This window comes from Rana temporaria, chromosome 4 (assembly GCF_905171775.1).
Source record: "Rana temporaria chromosome 4, aRanTem1.1, whole genome shotgun sequence".
Taxonomy (NCBI): Eukaryota; Metazoa; Chordata; class Amphibia; order Anura; family Ranidae; genus Rana; species Rana temporaria.
In genome coordinates this window covers 146,603,647-146,625,970 of record NC_053492.1, presented here as the reverse complement: position 1 = coordinate 146,625,970, position 22,324 = coordinate 146,603,647, and the positions used below count along the sequence as shown (strand labels likewise).

The 22,324-nt window shown below is 42.0% G+C and overlaps 1 protein-coding gene across 2 annotated transcripts in view; it reads left to right on the top strand.

Annotated features, from left to right (window-relative positions):
• Window positions 1–21,216, top strand: part of ANKUB1 (ankyrin repeat and ubiquitin domain containing 1) — a 35,217-nt gene extending 14,001 nt beyond the window's left edge. For both annotated transcript variants that reach the window (XM_040349145.1, XM_040349143.1), the window contains 4 exons: window positions 4,869–5,085; window positions 11,397–11,511; window positions 15,408–16,301; window positions 21,021–21,216. In XM_040349145.1, coding sequence (XP_040205079.1) covers window positions 4,869–5,085; window positions 11,397–11,511; window positions 15,408–16,301; window positions 21,021–21,099 — 1,305 coding nt within the window. In that variant the 3' untranslated portion in view covers window positions 21,100–21,216. The remainder of the gene's footprint in view (window positions 1–4,868; window positions 5,086–11,396; window positions 11,512–15,407; window positions 16,302–21,020) is intronic.
• The last annotated feature ends 1,108 nt before the right edge of the window (window positions 21,217–22,324 follow it).

Genomic DNA, 22,324 nt, shown 5'->3' with positions numbered 1-22,324 from the left:
ACTGTTACTGATGCGACTAGCCAAGGTAGCAGAAGTCGCAGAAGGTGATTTACCATGGTTTTCTTCCTTTCTTGAAAACCGATCACAAACAGTTAAATTGGGTTGTTTCACGTCGGAAAAGCGCACAGTGTCATGTGGAGTCCCCCAAGGATCCCCCCTGTCACCGGTGCTTTTCAACATCTATCTTCGCCCTCTCTTTGATATTATCAGTAGCCAAGAACTACTCTATCACTCTTATGCAGACGATACGCAACTGTATTTTCGCATCTGCAACAAAAAGGATCATCATCTCAGTTTAGAGAAATGTCTCTCTTTGATAGAAAACTGGATGACTAAGAGTTATCTTAAACTCAACAGTTCAAAAACAGAACTCCTTATGTTTCACGCCAGCCGAAAGAGTCAACTGGCAACAACCTGGACACCCCCGCCCATTCTGGGCCAAATCATCACCCCTAGCTCCAAAGTCAAAAGTCTCGGGGTCATCTTCGACACCTTCATGACAATGGACGCACAAATAGGGTCAGTAGTCAGCGGAGCGCACCATCTGTTGCGCCTACTACGCAGACTTATTCCATTTATCCCCAAAGAAGACGTAGCAGTCGTGGTGGGAACAATCGTGAATTCCAGACTGGACTATGCTAACGCCCTGTACCTCGGACTCCCAAAGTACCAAATCTCCCGTCTGCAAGTCGTTCAGAATACGGCCGCCAGACTGGTGACTGGGAAAAAAAAATGGGAATCAATCTCACCTTCGTTGAGAACCCTTCACTGGCTGCCAGTAAAAGACAGAATTGCATTTAAAGCACTCTGCCTGACACATAAGTGCATCCATGGGAAGGCTCCGCAATATCTTTGCGACAAGATAGAACCTCACAATTCGAATCGCGTTCTGCGATCCACCGACCAAAATCTGGTCAGGGTACCAAAAACCAAATACAAGTCCAAAGGAGAAAGAAGGTTTGCTTTTCAGGGTCCTAGACTATGGAACGCTTTACCAACCAGCATTCGGTTGGAGGAAAACCATCTGACTTTCAGAAGACGGATCAAAACTCTGCTCTTTTGATGTCATGAGACACGAACAACTAGCGCCCAGAAGCGATTCAGTTCGCATGCGCCGCGCTTTATAAGTTTTTCATTCATTCATTCATTCATATACAAAGCTCTCTGTTCAATGTCAACACAGAGCTCAGGGCTGCAAATGTACTCAGCTGATCAGCAGGTCCTGGCCATGAATCATTGGCCGGGACTTGCTGACAGGCTCCTGCTGTGTACAATCACAGCTGGTCCCTGCTGGAATACGCCCTTAATCACCTAAACCACCTAAAATCTGTCTTGCATGCACACGGACACACCAAATTCCACCATCAAAAACGCAGTGATGTACAACACTACGACGAGCCTAGAAAAATTAAGTTCAATGCTTCCGAGCATGCGTCAAATTGTTTCCGAGCATGCGTGTTTTTTTTCTCCGTCGGCATTCCATACAGACGGACTGAATTTCCGATAGAATTTTTTTCCGTCTGAAATTTCCGAAAAAGTCCGATGGGGCACACACGGTCGGAATATCCGATGGAAAAATTCCCTCTGACTTTTTCCATCGGAAATTCCGACCGTGTGTATGTGGCACTACATGTCTCTTCCCTTCCCTCAACCTGAGACTGGAAAATGAAAAGAGAAGCAGCACACTGATTAGCTAATTTCTGTCACATTGCTCTCTCATCCTATCAGCAGGGAAAGAGTGCTCTTTGCACTGCAGCACACCTAACTGGCTCTGTGTGTTGCTTCTCCCTTTTGTTCTTTGAGCTTTGCTGCACAGACTGTACATAAACTGAATAAGGCTGATATTGAGTCAAAGTCAGGTACATGCACTGCTTGCATGACAAAATAAACAGAATAATTACAGATCTGCAATAAATGGTGCTTTCTGTACAGGGCTCAAGTCCTGCGGGAACGCGTGGGAATGGAGTTCCTGCACTTTTTTCACAGCAGGAACGCAGTTCCCTTTGCAGGACTAGAGCAGCTAAGAGCAGCCAAGCCAATCCTTCACTAAGCGCCGATGCCCAGCTCGAGTCACTGTCAGGGGCAGGCGAACCTTAGTAATCCTTTATGTTACTGGCCCCTTCCTATATATGGATTCATCAGGTAGTGTGCGGGTATTCCGTCACTTCCTCGATGCCGCAATGTCTCCTTTTGTCATTGTTTCCAGGAGACATTGCAGAGATCTGCCGCGAGTTATCGCGGGATTTAGAAAGAACTTGCTTAAAGGTAAAAAAACAAAAACAAAAAAACATGCGGTTAAGTAATTATGCATATGAGCGTATCATTTGTTTTTGTTTTGGTGGGGGAGTGGATCTTGGGTGGGAGTTCCCACACTTTTTTCCCCAGGACTTGACCCCTGTTTCTATATCTTCCTGGAGTTCAGCCTTACTAGATAGAAAAAAATTCCCATTGCAGAGAGAAAACTGACAATGACACAAGCCCACATATAGAAGTGAATGGATGGAAGATAAAGAGGTCACAAATAAGAGTATTGTTATTAAACTATGTTGGCGGCTAATAAAATGTGTATAAGCATGCTTTTATTTGATGATCCATAAAAAAAAAAAAAACACCACAGAAAAAAGGAAGTCTCAGGCCTCGTACACACGACAGAGAAACTCGACGTGCTTGGCACGTCGAGTTCCTCGTCGAGTTTTGGGATGAAGCCGCCGAGGAGCTCGGCGGGCCGCCTTCTCCCATAGAACAACGAGAAAATAGAGAACATGTTCTCTATTTTCTCGACGAGCTCCTCGGCGGCTCCATCGAGCCAAAAGTGTACACACGACAGAGATTCTCGGCAGAATCCGGGTTTTGACCGAGTTTCTCGGTGAATTCTGCCGAGAAACTCTGTCGTGTGTACGAGGCCTCATGAATTCTTAATGCCAAGATGCTGTGTGCATTGCCTAATGGACAATTTTTCTGCATCTCTGCATTTCCTGTTGTATGCGTGCACTTCATGGTTTTCTGTCTACTGTTAACAGAGCAACTAAAGCACACGCTTGGCTAAAAATAGGAATAATTGTTCTCTGTAATTAAATATACTGGTATTTTTCTTTATTGATCGAAAATGTAGTTTGCTTTATTTTTGGCCAGGTAGGAGTTTGGAAAATGGCCATTTGTACAGATTATGATCTCTTTTCCTCATAAAAATGTTTTGTCTATTTTTATCCGAGGTTATTCTGCAGCTCCTATTTGTCAGGCGACAGCGTGTTATAAAGCCCACATACAAACCTCTGTCCTTGATTTGGTGCAAAGTCCCCCTGCCCCTCTTTCCTCCTCAATTGTCCCTCATTTTGGTCTGATCTATATAGTTGTATATAAAATACACTTTTTATTTTTTAAAAAGTGTTTCCCAGACCTTTCATCCAATTTCTAAATTGCTGCATTTGTACATTTTAACAGCCAATATAAAGGAATAGTAGTAGTAATTTTCCAACTTTTTTTTTTTCTCCTTTAAGGGGGTGTGGCAGGGGGCATGTTCTATGCCTACATACGTTTGTTAGTAGGTGTCCGTCATTCCGATCTCAAAATGTTGGGAGGTATGCACATATTATCATGTGCATTATGTTTATATTGTTTTGTTTTTTACCATCACATATTTTAAAGTTTATGCTTTGTTCTGAAATTAATCTGTGAGATTGCATGTAACATCAAAATGCTGTATGAAATACTTGGTAACTTAAAGCTCCAGGAAACTTAAAAATTTGGGCTGTGCTTACACTGCAAGGAATACCTTCTCAGTTTGATTTAGTGGGCATGGAAAAGAAGATTTACTTGCCTGAATCACCCACTCTGGCAGGGTCCTCTGCACTGCTAGACTGGTCTACTCTCTGTAGTATCTTTTCCCCTGTGTTCCAGCAGACTAAGGTCCTGACATCATTAAGATAAATACAAGTAGCCAGATTCAGGTAGAGATACGACGGCGTATCAGTAGATACGCCGTCGTAACTCTGAATCTGCGCTGTCGTATATTTAAGCGTATTCTCAAATTGAGATACGCTTAAATGTTGCTAAGATACGACTGCCGGCGCCGTCGTATCTTAGCTGTCTATTTACGCTGGCCGCTAGGGGAGTGTACGCTGATTTACGCCTAGAATACGTAAATCAGCGAGATACGCCTATTCACGAACGTACGCTTGCCTGTCGCAGTAAATATACGCCATTTACGTAAGGCTTTTTTAGGCGTAAAGGTAAACCACCAAAAAGATGGCGCAGCCAATGTTAAGTATGGACGTCGTAACCGTGTCGAATTTTAATTTTTTTACGTCGTTTGCGTAAGTCGTCCGTGAATGGGGCTGGGCGTAATTTACGTTCACGTCGAAACCAATGAGTCTTTGCGGCGTAATTTGGAGCATGCGCACTGGGATACATCCACGGACGGCGCATGCGCCGTTCGTTCAAAACGTCATTTACGTGGGGTCATGCTTTATTTACATAAAACACGCCCACCTCTTCACAATTTGAATTAGGCGCGCTTACGCCGGCACATTTACGCTACAATGCTGCAACTTACGGAGCAAGTGCTTTGTGAATACTGCACTTGCCTCTCTAACTTGCGGCGGTGTAACGTAAATGACATACGCTACGCCTGCACAAAGTTACGCTGGCGTACGTGAATCTGGCTAAAGATCCATAGAAAATAGGAACACAAGGGGGGCACCAGCTAAGTGCAGCATCAATGGGTTTATTACAATTAAAAAGCCAAGTGCAAACTCACAGAAATCTAAAATCAAAGAGCTTATCTGCAGCCATGCCACATTGGATGGAAGCCAACTGTCCCTGATTTTGAGGAAATCTTTACAAATCTATATATCTTGTTATGATTTCAGGAAGAAGAAAAGCCGGCTCTCTATGTACATAATGCAGTGACACAAGAAAAGGTCCCGATAATGGGAAATGTTCATCTTCTCGCTGAAACAGTTTCACAGCTAAAATCCCTAGTGTCTGTGAAATGTGGATTCCCAGTCGGTGTTTTTTGCTTGAAGACATTAGAAGGCAAAGAAATGTATGACTGTAACACCCTGAGCGATTACAAGCTGGAAATAGGTAAATGAACCACTACAAGACAGTGTGCCTCATTACATGGAGTTCTATCATGTCTAATGCAGCCAGTCAAGTTCCCCTTCACTCTCCTACAACTACTTTTATTTGTGATCTCTGAAAATTGGCTTGTTTGTGGTCCAGAAAGTCTGGTGCTAGAAACGTCAGAACACAAATGCTGCATCACTATAACTAGCACTTGTGTTATACACAGGGCCGTTTGAAGGAATTAGGGGGCCCCAAGCAAAATGAACATGGAGGCCCCCCCGCACGCACATCGCAGAACCACAGCAAGCAGAAAAGCAACAGCCGGGTGGATGGAGGGGTGATGGTGGGCAAGATGAATCACTAGTGCCCCAGCATAGCATAAAATATAAAAAAGGGCTGCATATGGTGTAGATCAACCAATGAATTTTATTTATAAAAATATCTTACAAATCAGTGTAAATATAGCCAATAAAAGTGATCACAAAATGGTAAAATATGAATAAAAGCAATGTGGGAAGCATAAAGTTTCCAGCATCTTTATGCTTCCCACATTGCTTTTATTCATATTTTACCATTTTGTGATCACTTTCCATCCACCCGGCTGTGCCAGTGTGCCAGTGAGCTCTCTTCTTTCTATTCACAGTCACTGAGAGACTCTCACCATATAGCATCATTTGTTACAACTTGTGATTGTGTTTTTATTTTATTCACAATTTATTTTACATATTGTCACCAGTGTAGTGCAACGTCATCATATGACGGCTGCATTTAGGCCAGGTTCACACCTATGCGAATTGAGTGCGGCTTAAACCGCATCTAATTCGCAGGACATTTCAAAATACATTGTTTTCAATGAGGCTGGTTCACATATGTGCGATGCATCCGCACTGCGCATTGCCTCCAAACCGTGTGCGGTTTTTATGTCTTGCGGTGCGGCTCAGGTGCGAATTCAGTCCCATTATCTTCTATGGGTACGCAGCTGAATTTGCAGATGTGTTCATTTCTCTTCAGTATTTGTCTCATTCAGTTCAATACACTTCCCCCCTCCCCCTCCCCTCTCCCAGGTTTCCAAATTCGCACCTGATCTGCAGCTAAAACGCAGTTGATCTGCAGAACACCTTATAGAGAAATTCGCAAAGACAACGGAGCTCAAAAACGCAACGCACTAGTGTGATTCAGGCCTTAATGATTTTTTTTACATACTGGTGACAGCATGTAAAAAAAATAATAATCCTTTTTCATTCAATTCTTTAACCTTTTTTAGTAAAAAAAAGAAAAACATACTGTAACCAGAGTACTGTAGTTTAGTGTCATCATACTGACATAGTAAAAGTATAACAGAAAGGCAGCCTGCCCCACTGTGTTAAGTTTCACCAAGTAGAATTTTAATGAGAGAAGTATACTGGCCAAAGGGCTGGTCTTGGAGAGAGAGAGAATAGAAAAACAAGGTTGAAATGATAGATCCCCCCCATGTTTTGTTCTATTCTCACCTTCCCATCTTACCTGAGCTCCTCTTCCTCCTGTCAGTCAGGTGTCCTGCCGTATTTTCGGAGACTCGGCGTCGTGCATGCGCAGTACAAGGGGGGAAAAGAAAAACTTGGCTTGGTTATTTTAGCTTTTATTGGGCTATTCATTTTTATCTTGTTATTTTTGGGTCGTGTTCTGCTTTTTAAAATGTATTTTTGCCACTATATGAAGCTGACAATCATAGGAAGTCATAGTATGAGAGAAAACATGGGGGAACTTTGTGCAGCATGGGCAATTGTGGTCTCTACTTAATTTTATATCATATGCATAAGCACAGAATTCAGGGGAAAGTAGTACTAAGCAAACATATTAATAATTTGGATGAATGGGAAATATTGCATGTGAAGGTTTGCTTTCTCACAAAGAGCAGGTGCAGCTCTTGGATACTTTTCCCATACTTCCCACTTTCTCCTTACCTCGACTTGTGTTTTCAGAGCTTAGTAAAGTAGAAATTTACATACACATAAAACATATGTTTAAAACTGATAAATATTTAGCAAAAATAAATACAGTTGACCCAAAATCATTATAGTTTTCCCTTAAAATCTTCTTCTCTGTCTGCAGCTTGCATTCCTAATATTCATGAATTTACAATGAAAACCTTTCTGGAACTGGCAGTGGCTGGCAAATGAATACAGTAGTTAGTAAATAATGGAGGAGGTGAAGATGCAAGCAGACTATATCCCTTACATCTTTTTTAGATGTGCTTCCCTCTTCATCATCCTTGCAGGAGATTACAAAGGATGACATCTGCAGACAGCTTTATCTACCATAAACCAGGAAATTTGACCTGGCAAAACGTTACATCATTTGGAGATTTTGGGGAAAGCAAGAGCACAAGATACTGGTTTAAAAAAAAAATGGCCTGGATCAGGGGAGGGCTGGCAGCCTTAGGCCTGGGGGGCAAGTCCAGTCAAATGACCCATAGAGCGTGGAAAAGTGATGGATCGAGGAAAACAGTCTAAGATTTTTCATGATCACAAGAATCCGCACAGAGGCCCCCCTTACATCAGAGTCCGCACAGAGGCCCCCCTTACATCAGAGTCCGCACAGAGGCCCCCTTACATCAGAGTCCACACATAGGCCCCCCTTACATCAGAGTCCGCACAGAGGCCCCCCTTACATCAGAGTCCGCACAGAGGCCCCCCTTACATCAGAGTCCTCGTGTCTGTGCAGAGAGAGAAGGGGATGTCAGCGCTGGTGTGCGCTGAGGCTGAGCTATGTGTGAGACGAGACATAGCTCAGCTCTACAGCCATCTACCTCGGAGCTGACACAGGCACGGCTGCACAGTGGGAGGTGAGCAGCGGCCATGACCTGTGTTAACAGAGCTCCAGCAGGCATATACCTGCTCTGCAAAAACAGCATTTGGTAGTGGCAGCCGGTGGCTGTGCATAGTGTCACCAACCCGGGGGGAGATTTCCACCCTGCCCTCCCCTGGCCTGGATAAAGGTGGCCATACACGGTTCGAATTTCGAAAGAATTTTCTTTCCAAAAACGTATCAAAGAATTTTCGTACGAATTTCGCACCGTTAGTGGGCTGCAGCAACAGCTGATTTTCGCCCCGATTTTTTTTTTGAAAAATCCGACATGTTGGAAATTTTTGGAAAAGCAAACGATTTTCTGATCAATGATGGGAGAATCGTGCGAGAAATGTAATAGAAAAAAATGCGCATGTGCAAGAAAAGAATATTCCCGGAGAGAAAAGAATGTTCCCGGAGAGAAATGAAGATTCCCGGCAACATGAAGGTTTGGTCGGCCGAATTTCGAAAATCAATGGTGGCATCATCGGATCACAAAAAAAACGAACTTTCTGATTTTGAAAAGAAAATTAGTTCGAAATTTGATCGTGTATGGCCTGCTTAAGATAATAAGATTTCATATTCTATAGGACATCTGGCCAATAAGATTCAGTGACCCAAAAACGCTTGGGATCCCAAAGTTATTGTTCTATTTCTTCTTCCCTAACATAATTGCCTCCCACATTGACCATCAATACACCAATATACACTTGTCACATATCTCATTCTAGGACGTAAACTTGTGTCTTCAAAAATGCAAAAATGCCATAATTTGTCCTTGAATATGCACATTTGGATGTGAAAAAACATTAAAGGGGTTGTAAAGGTTCGTTTTTAATTTTCTAAAAAGGTTCCTTTAAGCTAGTGCATTGTTGGTTCACTTACCTTTTCCTTCTATTTCCCTTCTAAATGTTTTTTTTCTTTGTCTGAATTTCTCTTGGTGGCAAGCTTACTGAGAAGAAACAGGAAATGAGAAATTCAGACAAAGAAAAAAAACATTTAGAAGGGAAATCAAAGGAAAAGGTAAGTGAACCAACAATGCACTAGCTTAACCTGTGGGGGCGCGCAGCACAGCGATCGGTGATGCGGGGTGTCAGTCTGACACCCTGCATCTCCGATCTCGGTAAAGAGCCTCCGGTGGAGACTCTTTACCACGTGATCAGCCGTGTCCAATCACGGCTGCTCACGATGTAAACAGGAAGAGCCGTTGATGGCTCTTCCTCACTCGCTTCTGACAGACGCAAGTAAAGGAGAGCCGATCGGCGGCTCTCCTGACAGGGGGGGTTCGCGCTGATTGTTTATCAGCGCAGCCCCCCCTCGGATCACCACACTGGACCACCAGGGAAGCCCACCCTGGACCACCAGGGTGGGCCAAAAAAAAAAAAAGTCTTAAAAAAAAAAGTCTTAAAAAAAAAAAAAAAGTCTTAAAAAGAAAAGCATTTAAAAAAAAAAAAGATGCCAATCAGTGCCCACAAATGGGCACTGACTGGCAACATGAGAATCAGTGCTGCCCCACAGTGTCCATCAGTGCCACCCCAGTGTCCATCAGTGCCACCCCACAGTGCCCACCTATCAGTGTCCATCTGTGCCACCCATGAGTGCCCATCTGTGCCACCCATGAGTGCCCAGTGCCGCCCATGAGTGCCCATCAGTGACGCCTATGTGTGCCCATCAGTGCCACCTATGTGTGCCCATCAGTGCTGCTTATGTGTGCCCATCAGTGCCGCATACCAGCGCCGCCAATCAGTGCCACCTCATCTGTGCCCATCAGTACTACCTCATCGATGTCCATCAGTGCCATCTCATCGGTGCCCATCAGTGCCGCCATATCAGTGCCCGTAATTGAAAGAGAAAACGTACTTATTTACAAAAAAAATTATAGAAAAAAATAAAAACGTAATTTTTTTTCAACATTTTCAGTCTTTTTTTAGTTGTTGCGCAAAAAAAAAAAATTGCAGAGGTGATCAAATACCACCAAAAGAAAGCTCTATTTGTGGGGAAAAAAGGACGCCAATTTTGTTTGGGTACAGTGTAGCATGACCGCGCAATTGCCATTCAAAGTGCAGCAGTGCTGAAAGCTGAAAATTGGCTTGGGCGGGAAGGTGCGTAAGTGCCTGGTATGGAAGTGGTTAAAGGAACCTATTTAGAAAAAAAAAAAACCCTTTACAACCCCTTTAATTTCTAAACTTGGATAATTTACACAAATTTCCAAAAATGTAAGTTTGTGTTTTATAGACTCTTGGCGGGTCTGTAGTGGCTAAAAACTGTAGGTGCAATAAGGTCTAAAGTTTATATAAAGACTAAAACTTTTCTTGGCACCCATAACTCAATAGGGAGATTTCCCTTTCCTTCCCAACTTTTTCCCCAGGGTCAGGGGTACGCAACCTCGACCCTCCAGCTGTGGTGAAACTACAAGTCCCATGAGACATTGCAAGACTCTGAGAATCACTGGAATGACTCCTAGAGGCAGAGGCACGATGGGATTTGTAGTTTCACCACAGCTGGAGTGCCAAGGTTGCCTACCCCTGCCTAATGCCGCGTACACACCATCACTTTATGTGATGGAAAAAAACAACATTTTCTGTGAAGTAAAAAACAACATTTTTGAAACTTAAATTTTCACAAACGACGTTGCCTACACACCATCGTTTTTTCACATTGTTCTAGCAAAGCGAGGTTACGTTCACCACTTTTTCCCATTGAAGCTCGCTTCATAACTAGCTTCTGGGCACACGCGGGTTTTAAAACGTCGTTTTAAACATCGTTTTTGCTACACGCGGTCAATTTTTGTGAAACAAAAAACAACGTTTTGAAAACCGACACAAAAAATTGAAGCATGCTTCAATTTTTTTTGTCGTTTTTCACAAGACATAAAACAACGTTTTCCCCCACACACGGTCATTTAAATTGCCTTTTTTTAAAATGTCGTTTTTTTTCATCACATAAAGTGATGGTGTGTACGCGGCATAAGGTCAAATGCCTGTAACAGCTTGTAAATGCAGAAACTCGTGTTTAGCCACGTGTCGTTTATAGGCGTTTTTAATGGAGATACATTTCTGACCATTTGCAATGCAAAAAACACTTCTAAACGCAAACAAGGCATTTAAATGGGGCACAAGGGACGTTTTTAACCATCAGTTACTAGCAGTCAAGTACCATCGTTCAGAAGAGGTTTTAAAACGTCCCGTGTACACGATGCCTAGCTGTAGAAACAAATTATAGACCTCTAGTGGTTATTTATTATAATTACAGGTACTCCAGCACTACTCTTGGACTTTTTGCTGCACACACATTTTATACAAAAAAACAAAACAGCATATAGAGTAGATATATTTGTCATATGTGCACATAAAACACCTCTGTATCTGAAACAGGTAGCACTAATATGCACAAGTGCTGGTTGCAGAAGCACATCCAGTGTACATCAGTGCACATCTTTAACTGAGAAATGATTCCCTATATATTGCAGCAATAAAGATTGGTCTGTTTTGCATTAACTTTAGGCTCAGCATTGAGACTGGATGTATGGGATGGCTGGAAGGAACTTTTGGCATCCTGTGTCTTGGGCCACAAGCAAAATGTTCAACGGTACTTGTCGAAGAATGAAACCATCCTCAGGTATATGAACCACTTACTTTGAGTATCATTAGGGCTTGATTTCCATTGCTGGAGTCTGTGAACACACAAGCTTTGGCACTCAACGCACCCCTACTATGCTAGGACTGCCAACAGTGCAATTTGTTTCCTAATTTACTGGTCCTAACATGGCCTTGAATATAGTCACAAAAAGTAAATAGATTTGGAAGAAATTACTGTATTTCCGACAGAAAGCCACCTCTGGTGCCTATAGGCAGATGCCTACTAAACCTAATCGTAAAAATCTGGCCTTGGGGTTCAAAGATAGCAACTTCAATTATATTTGTTACATTTGTTATGTACCTCGGTTATGCAGACCAAGACTAATGAAAATGGTGATGTTGCCCTTAGCAGAAAATGAGATTATACAATTTCTCCAGTGAATTTATAATTTAAAAACTGTTTGTAGTCATGAGTAGCTTAGGCCTCAGAACGCATGCATTACAATTTATTGTTTGACCCGTGGCTGCACTATTCCTCTTTTGCTTTGATAAATTCAGATCACTTTAGTTTGCAATGCACTGTTATTTTCTGTGGCCAGTTATTTAAAGTGGAGTTCCACCCATTTTTTTATGTTTGTCTGTGCTGCATGCTCTAATCTCATAGTGTTCACAATGGACAATTTTTATTTAATTTGTTGCTTGTAAATACCTTTATTTTGTAGTCCTTCATTACTTCCTCCTCCTTATTTGCCTAGGCTATTTGCAAGGGTTTCTGGGATAGGCATCATGTTTCCCAGTAGTCCTTGCAAACCTGACTGAAACCTATTACATTGCTTGTGCACTGAGCATGTGCGAGATATGCAAAGCTAAAATCCAGGAAGTCATACAGTCTGGCTTCATGATGCCCACACTTAAGATGGCCACGGCCTATTTCTAGATTATAAACTATCTAAATGCTGTAACAACAAAACGGACCTTAGTTTACAGACTAACTTTACTAGAATACATTAAGCTTGTGTATTACAGGGGTATTTATATTTAAAAAGTGAAATTGTGGGTGGAACTCCCCTTTAATATTTGCCTGCTGTATGCACACATATATGGGTATATACATGAGGGGAGATTTACAAAAAATGCAGAGTGCAAAGTCTGCTCTGCAAATGTAGCATTACCCCCAGTGGAGCTGTTGGATATTTAGGAGGCGTATTACCTCGTGGCTCCTCCGAATTCCTAGGGGTGAATGATGCCTAGTGCATATAGTGGAAGTAAAGGAATGTCCACGACAGGTAATCTTTGCTGTGCTCTTTATTACCCAGCCGGGTAAAAACAATAACTTGTGGTGAGGAAAATAAAGTTGAAGAAGAAGAGAGAATTGCAGATTCAGGCTTTATGATAAGGAAACAGTCCTGTTCCCAAACGTAACGCTTCTCTGCCCCACTCCCGCCAGAGTGGGTTTAGCATACCCAGACAGGCCTCTCTCACTACCCTGATGCCGCGTACAGACGGTCGTTTTTTGTGATAAAAAAAACACAGACGTTTTGAATCATGAAATAAAACAACGTTTTTGAAACTTCATTTTCAAAAACGACGTTGCCTACACACCATCGTTTTTTAAAATGCTCTAGCAAAGCGCGGTTACGTTCAGCACATACGACGGCACTCTTTTCCATTGAAGCTAGCTTCATAACTTGCTTCTGAGCATGCGCGGGTTTAAAAACGTCGCTTTGAAATGTTGTTTTGCCCACACACTATCATTTTCATTGACACAAAAAATTGGTTGTTAAGGAGCGGGGCTGCTGTGTCCTTAACAACCGATCACTCATTCAGCTGTCAACAGGGGAACCCCACTGACAGCTAAAGTGTAAACAAAGTCTCGGAGCTGTCAAAAAAAAAGCAGCCGGGCAATGTTTATCAACAACATTACTGAAACAGAAATATAAAAAGAAACATTGTTTCTTCTTGTATCTTTCTGTTTATTCATCTACATATGAGGGATGAACTTCGATCTGCAGGTGAAGTCCATTTAAAGCAAACTGTCAAGTAAATAAAAAAATTGTTTTTCTTTTTTAAATTCTCCTCTGTTTAACCCCTTATTAACCCTTAATTTACTATAATCAGTCTTAATTAACTTTTTATTATCCTTCTCTATTTCATAATTTTTTTCCTGCTGATTTATTTATAATTTTTTTTATTAATTTCTATTTTTTAAAGTATTAATAATTGAAACTTTTGTTGCTAATTTTATTACACCTTTAACATATATTTACATGTTTCATGTTGAAAATTGCACAAAATCTTAATTTTTTTTTAATTTCATTTGTAAATAACTTTTCAATGCTTTGTACCATTGCTTATAGCTGAAGTGTAAACAAAACAGTTGCCATAAGTATCAGTAACTGGCATTCGTTAGTACTAAAAAATAGTATCGTACACGATAGGATGGTTTATTTACTAAAGGCAAGTCCACTTTTCACTACAAGTGCACTTGGAAGTGCAGTCGCTGTAGATCTGAGGGGGACATGCAAGGAAAATAAAAAACAGCATTTTTGCTTGTATATGATTGGATGATAAAATCAGCAGAGCCTCCTACTTTCAGATCTTCCCCTCAGATCTAAAGCGACTGCACTTCCTTGGTCTGTAGGTTTGTTCTTAAAGCGGATGTGCCACTAAAAAATATATTAAAAGCCAGCAGCTACAAATACTGCAGCTGCTGACTTTTAATATTAGGACACTTACCTGTCCTGGAGTCCAGCCGTCGTCCGCAGCAGATGACGAGCGATCGCTCGTCACCCTGCTGCTCCCCCCTCCATCCACGGTGAGGGAACCAGGAAGTGAAGCGCTGCGGCTTCACTGCCCGGTTCCCTATGGCGCATGCGCGAGTCGCGCTGCGCCTGCCGATTGGCTCCCGCTGTGTGCTGGGAGCCGAGTGTTCCCAGCATACAACGGGGGACAGACGGGATGCCAGGAAAAAACCCGTCTTTTGCCCGTGTCGTGTGGCCGGAAGTGGGTGCAAATACCTGTCTGTAGACAGGTATCTTCACCCCCCTCCCCCATGAAAGGTGTCAAATGTGACACCGGAGGGGGAGGGTGCCGATCAGCGCGACTTAACTTTAGGGTGGAGATCCGCTTTAAGTTGAATCCCGTTTGTAAGTCAGAACAGGTACATTTTTTATGTGTAGCTCCAGCCAAAAAAAAGTAACGTTTGTTTTGCTGTTTTTGCCCCTGTTCAGAAGATTGCACCTCACTTTTTGTTCCAATGACAATTGGATTTTGAAAATTTTAGGTTGTATTGGAAACAAGCCTCAGGTGATAAAGCATCAGTGGATGTACCCTTTTCCCATAATAACTCTTACAGGAATGAATTTTCCTTCCTAATGGTGGATTTCCTCTCACTTCCTGTTGTCTCCCTCTGTTTGTAAGCAGGAGTCGTTTGTAAATCGGATGTTTGTAACTAGGGGACCGTCTGTAATACGAGGTTAAACCTAAACACTTTAAATTTGTATGCAATAAGGCAGGCTCTTGCACTACATAGTTGAAGGTAAATATAAATGTATATCTCTGACATCTACCATGCTTAGAAACATCGCAGTTCTCCCAGTCCAGTCAGTGTTGTTAACATGTGTGAGATAGCCTCAGCCTTACACCATTCCACAAGCCATGCCCTCTGACATGTTTCGCCCTATCCGCCAGGGCTTAGCCATAGAGAGTGCTGATTTTTCTAAGAATATTACTCACTACTGGATGGTGATATTACATGCCGACACTCCATTCTTGAGCACTAGCGGGACAATATATATCTTCCTTTTTTGCTTAGAGCGACACTACAGGTCTAAGCAGGTTTGGCATCTGCCAGAAAAATACATAGAGTTTTTCAGTTGAGTGTAAGATTTACAAGTACATTATTATTAACATTGACCTTTGTTTTTCCACACACAGATATCAGCAGAGAGTAGCCCTTTACATAGCTGCACATTTTGGCCATCTGAAAATGGCAGACTGGCTTCAGAAGAAGGGTGTAAGAGCAGATGAAGCCATTGGTGTCCATCCATATAGAGAATGGTGTTGTGAAACTGATCACCCAGATATAAGCAAATGTGCCATTCATGCAGCTGCTGAAGCAGGCCAAATCATTTTGATCAAAGCCTTTGTTGCACATAATGTTTTGTGTTTAGATTGTCAGACTCCTTTTGGTCAGACACCTCTCAGGACATGTATCCACCAGGGCCACAAAGACTGTGTATTATATTTAATCATGAAGATGTGGTCAGTTGTCGCTTTCCCAAATATTTCTCTCCCTATGAATATCTATGTCAAGATCAAAAAGTGGCTTTTTGTGACTCAGAAAAAATTATGCAAAGTGAAGAGGTGGGATCCACAATTTAAAACACGTGTTGGGGACCCATTTGTTGTGGATGGTTTCACAGAACCCAAGATGACTAGTAAAAGTCTGCATAATCTTTATCAAGACAAATGGAAAACAATTAGGATTTATAACAATTGTCGGACTCAGAGCAGCCAAAACTTTGCTAATGCTGTCTTAAAACTCCACCCTATGACACCAACACCATGCAGGTTTCCTCCTATCACAAAAACAGCAGAAAATTCAGCTCAGAGAAGACTTGGAGTAGAACCGGAATCTTTGGATATTATTCATAACATTTGGAAGGCTCAAATTTCTCTTCCACCCATCAGCAGCATTAGCAGTAACCGCCCACGCAATTTAACAATGCCACATGCTACCCTTCTTCTGAATTCTTCCCTAGAGTCTTTCTCAAAGCACCATGGTCGGACACCAAGGCAAAATGCAATATATTTCTTAAGTCTAGCCAGGTAAATATAGTACATTTTCATAGCTTGAATACTTGAATTTAATTGCCTGCTTGAATTTAATGATGTCACTTACTGGGTTGAAGGTGAATTCATTTTTTTTATGAATATTGAAAGATAAAAGTAATTAAATTATATGGTTAGATATCTCTCCGGAGACAGTTGCAGTGAGTGATCTGTCCATGCTTATACAATTTGGTAAACAATCATAAATTAACTCTGTAATGACTATTTCAGTGAGCAATGGTCAAATGCATCATTTGCAGTATATTTATGACTGGGCATCCTTCAGACTAATGGTTGTCAATTTATGAGGTATAGGCAGCCTCAACCCCTAACATCAGCAAAGACCTGAACATAGTATTCGGTATTGCTTGAGAAGACTGTCAGAAACTGCGGACATAGTAGAGAAAATGATGGTTAGAGCAGTGGTCATCAACCCTGTCCTCAGGGCCCACTAACAGGCCAGACTTTATGTATTACCTTGGGGAGATACAGACTAGAATACTACAATCACTGATCAGCAAATTATATCACCTGTGATGTATTTCAGTTACCTTGAAAACCTGGCCTGTTAGTGGGCCCTGAGGACAGGGTTGATGACTACTGGGTTAGGGGACATGCTAAGTTTTGGTTGGAGACATGCTGTAGAAGACAGTGATAGACTGAGAACATGTTTCAGGAGGCAACTAGAGATTACTGCAGCAAAATAATAAAGGGCCACAATTTTGTCACAAGTGCCAAAAAGCCTAGACCAGTCTTTTTCAAACAGGGTGCCTTCTGGGCTCTTCGGAAATGCCTTGACAAAATAATAAAAAAATGAAAATTACCACAAATTGCCCAAAAATTGTCAACCAGCCATCAAGTGGATCAAGCCTGTCATTTTGTTACACAAAGTCTAATGCTGCGTACACACGATCATTTTTTGGCATGAAAAAAAAGAAGTTTTTCAGCATCTCGAAAAACTGTTGTTTTTTGCAACTTCATCATTAAAACGACGTTGCCCACACACGATCGTTTTTAAAAAATGCACTAGCAAAGCGCGGTGACGTACAACATGTACGACGGCACTATAAAGGGGAAGTTCCATGCGGATGACGCCACCCTTGGGGCTGCTTTAGCTGATTTCATGTTAGTAAAAGACGATTCGCGCTTTTCTGTCTGTTACAGCGTGATGAATGTGCTTACTCCATTATGAATGGTAGTTTTACCAGAAAAAGCGCTCCCGTCTCATAACTTGCTTCTGAGCATGCACGGGTTTTTAACGTTGTTTTAGCCCACACACGATCATTTTTTACAACCCGAAAAACGACATAATTTAAAACGTCGTTAAAAAATGCAGCATGTTCGGAAATTTTTTTTTTTTTTCGTTTTTCAGAACCCGAAAAATGATGTGAAGCCCACACACGGTCATTTTAAATGACATTTTTTTTAAACGTCGTTTTTTTCATGCCGAAAAATGATCGTGTGTACGCGGCATAAGGTTTTTATAGTGCAGCATTACAACCTTGGGCACTGTGCGGGCTAACCTCTGGCATTTGTACAGTCAATAACATCATCGGTTTATAAGAAGACTTAAGGCACCAGCACAGAATCTTTGTTTGCCCCTCCCCTGTCCCTCTCTGTAAGCACTGGGGTCACGTTTGGGGAAAAGTTCTCTGGCTCATTGTCACTAGAAGTGGTGGATCGGGGAGAGGCTGCAGCTGTGAGAACATGTTACAAGTTCCACTTTAAAAATGGGTGGCACATGTAACATGTTCCCAATAGTGAACTTATCACAACTGAAAAAAGTTTGAGAAATACTGGTCTAGGCTATCTCAAGGCACAGTACTGAAATTGACAGAATATTTTGTAAGCGGAAGCAGATTTTGTTTGGAACACAAACAGATCAGTTCCTTCCCTAACATGAAATTTATCAACAGCTGCAATTCTCCAGCATTATAGACAATTTGTGGAACTGCTGCTTCATAGTTTTTTGTAGACTTAAACTCTCACTATCTGAAAATATTCTTAAATAACTAGTAATAATCAGACTGTGTATAGCTTGTCTAGGAGGACAAGTAAATGGAAATATCCTAAGTTTATTTTCACAGCCTAATAACCGTAACACCGTAAAAAGACTCAGAAAACTCAGTGACAGCTTACCTACTGGCAAATCTCTAGCTTTCTCCTATTTTGTTTCTGCTTCACATATTAGACGGGACATAATGATATCACAAGTGCTTTAGCCTGGCCACTAGGCTGCGTGAACTAATGGAAAAATTAAAAAATTTGCCAGTAAACCCCTGCAGCTCAAAATCTCCTCCAAAGCAATGTAACCTTCCAAAGCACATTGTACACTTAGCAAGCACATTGTACAGCTGTGTTCATAATGCAGGAAAGATTAAGATGGCTTCCAAGAGACTGAAGGATACTCTCGACAATGAACAACTCATCCGACTTGTACGTGAGTGCCCTGCAATTTTTGATACCAAAGACCTGACTTATAAAGACCAAGGCAAGTGTGATCGAGCATGGTTAGAGGTAGCAAAACTCTACCATCCACAACTCACCTCTGCACCCCCTGTCCAAAGCTCACCCCTGTATTTATTTGTATCTACCATCCACAACTCACCTCTGCAGCCCCTGTCCAAAGCTCACCCCTGTATTTATTTGTATCTACCATCCACAACTCACCTCTGCACCCCCCGTCCAAAGGTCACCCCTGTATTTATTTGTATCTACCATCCACAACTCACCTCTGCACCCCCTGTCCAAAGCTCACCCCTGTATTTATTTGTATCTACCATCCACAACTCACCTCTGCACCCCCTGTCCAAAGCTCACCCCTGTATTTATTTGTATCTACCATCCACAACTCACCTCTGCACCCCCTGTCCAAAGCTCACCCCTGTATTTAATTGTATCTACCATCCACAACTCACCTCTGCACCCCCTGTCCAAATCTCACCCTTGTATTTATTTGTATCTACCATCCACAACTCACCTCTGCAGCCCCTGTCCAAAGCTCACCCCTGTATTTATTTGATCACAACTCACCTCTGGGCCCCTACACCCGCCACTCATTTGCAACTCATCTCTGCACCCCCTTTCCGCAACACTCCTCTGCATCCCAAACCTGTCCGCAACTCGCCTCTGCATCCCCACCCGCAACTCGCCTCTGCATCCCCACCCGCAACTCACTTCTACACTTCCCTTCCAGCCGCAGCTCACCTCTGCTTTTCCTGATTTGCAGCTCACCTCTGCATACTCCTTAAATTTAATTTACTAGTTCATCTAACACTACCCTCTCCAGACAATGTTGCTGTCTAAAGGGTATTTCAGTTGCTCCTTCTTAACTAGAAGAGCCACTCAAACACAAAGTATGTTACTGGCTGAAACACCAAGTGATAAAAAAGGTAAAAAAAAAGTCTAACACCTCGTTCACACCAGAACGCGGTGCAAAAAGTTATTTGTGTGTTTCGTGCACTGCGTTCAAAATGCACAGGGTGTATGATCTGCTGTGGGTGTTAATGTATTCTTAATGACGCCTCAAACACAGATTGCAAACGTATTTTCCTGCATTGAATGACATGGTACCGCAGTACCATGTACGGAGCGGTGTGTTTTTAAAAAGTAGTGCATGCACTACTTTTGGTGCAATTTCAGACCACTTAAATGAATGGGCTGAAAATCACACTGCACTGAATCGCACATGAACGCGGAGAGTGTTTCTGTGCAATTTAGGTGTAAACCGGCCCTCAAAACAGAAAACGAATACAGCCACCACATTTAAGGATTGGTTAGCTGCAATTTATTACATTTATTTTTGGTTTAAGACACATTTTAAATGACGTGATTCTCCTAATCAGACAGATTCTATTAGGAGAACAGACGGATTCTATTAGAAGAACAGACAGATTGTATTAGGTGAATCAATTTCTAGTTCATAATTATTGCAATGCAGATCTGCTTTATTTGCAAATCAAGATCCAGACAATCACAATTAACAAACTGTATAATTTTTCTTAGATTGGAATGTGTTTCGGCACATCAAAAAAGAATGTGATTTGCCAATTCACCTTATGTGTGAATTTTATCTCTATACGCTGTTTATAAGAATTATTTATAAGAATAAGACAGCTGTGATTGGTCTTTATTACACAAAGTTGCTATATAGAGACAAAGAGCAGAAGTTGTCTCATGCTGGATAACTGCAAATTTGGAAAAAATACACAAAATGAAAATCTATTTAAAAAAATACAGAGATTATCAACTCTGAACCCTTAAGGTGGTAGTGATAAATAAAGCTTCTCCCTATTGCCTGGCTTCCCTCCTCTCCTCTCCCCCTGGCTGCTGAAGGGGATGTTTCAGAAGGGAGAATGGGGGAAGGGGCTAGTAAATATGTCATTTACCGGCCCCTCCCTTTTCTAAATGAACACAGTGAACACACTTACTCATTGTGTTCATTCATAACGGAAGCATAGGAAACAGTGTTCCTATGCTTCAGTTTGTGAATAAACAGGAAGAGCACGATCACATTCATTCACTGTCCAGTGCAGCTAAGGCTGCAGGGAAAGGCATTTGCGTTTCAGCTTTGAGGTGCACACCCTAATGCAATAGGCTGTGCACACCTATGAGCTTGTTAATGATGAATTGGAATGAATATGTATTATTCAGTATGCAATGGTTTTCATTTTTTTTTTACAGTCATGTAATGCATTGTTAACTTATTATTTTTAGTGAATTTAAAGAAAAACCTTGGCTCCAGCAGCTAGACATGGCTCGGATGTTGGCCAAGAAAATGGTCTACCAGCACTAAGGACAGCAAGATTACGCTCTACAGACAGCTACCCCGGGACAGTTAACATCACACATACAGTCCTGATCAAAAGTTTAATCATATTTTACATTGTTGGATCTTACCAAGGTTCCAAGTAGAGCTTCAACATGCAACAAAAAGAAATGAGAGTGAGACAAAACATTTTTTGAGCATTCAATTTAATGAAAACAACGAATAAACTGAAACAGGCTGTTTTTCAGCTTATCAAAAGTTTAGGACCACATGCCTTTAAAAGGCCAAATCTGTGCAAAGATGTGGATTCGTTGTCATTTTCTGTCAGGTAGTCACACGTTGTGATGGCAAAGACAAAAAAACTCTCCCTTTTTGAATGTGGTCGGGTTGCTGAACTGCATAAGCAGGGTCTCTCATCAAGACACTGGACGATCCTCGACCCAAATTAAGGCCCTTACTGGTGCTGACTGCAGCCCCATAACCATCAGACGGCATCTGAGACTGAAGGGCTTCAAAAACAAAAAACGTCTTCAAAACTTTGTCTCCTTGAACGCCACAGAACTGCTCGTTTGGACTTTGCAAGAAAGCACCAAACATGGGACATTCAAAGGTGGAAGAACGTTTTATTCTCTGATGAGAAAAAATGTAACCTTGATGGTCCTGATGGTTTCCAACGTTACTGGCATGACAAGCAGATCCCACCTGAGATGTTTTCTACGCGCCACAGTGGAGGGGGCGCCATAATGGTCTGGGGTGCTTTTTCCTTCCGTGGAACAATGGAGCTTCAGGAAGTGCAGGGGCGTCAAACGGCCGCTGGCTATGTCCAGATGTTGCAGAGAGCATTCCTCATGACTGAGGGCCCTCGTCTGTGTGGTAACGACTGGGTTTTTCAACAGGACAACGCTACAGTACACAATGCCCGCAGGACAAGGGACTTCTTCCAGGAGTTTTGGCCCTTCCTGCGTGTTCCCCTGATCTAAATCTAATTGAGAACCTTTGGGGATGGATGGCAAGGGAAGTTTACAAAAATGGACAACAGTTCACAGACAGTAGATGGCCTTTGTGCGGTTGTCTTCACCACTTGGAGAAATGTTCCCACTCACCTCATGGAAATGCTTGCATCAAGCATGCCGAAACAAATTTTTGAAGTGATCAACAATAACGGCGAAGCTACTCATTACTGAGTTCATATTTGGAAGTTGGATTTCTGTTTTGGGGGGGTTTAGTTTTTTTTTGGAGGTGTGGTCCTAAA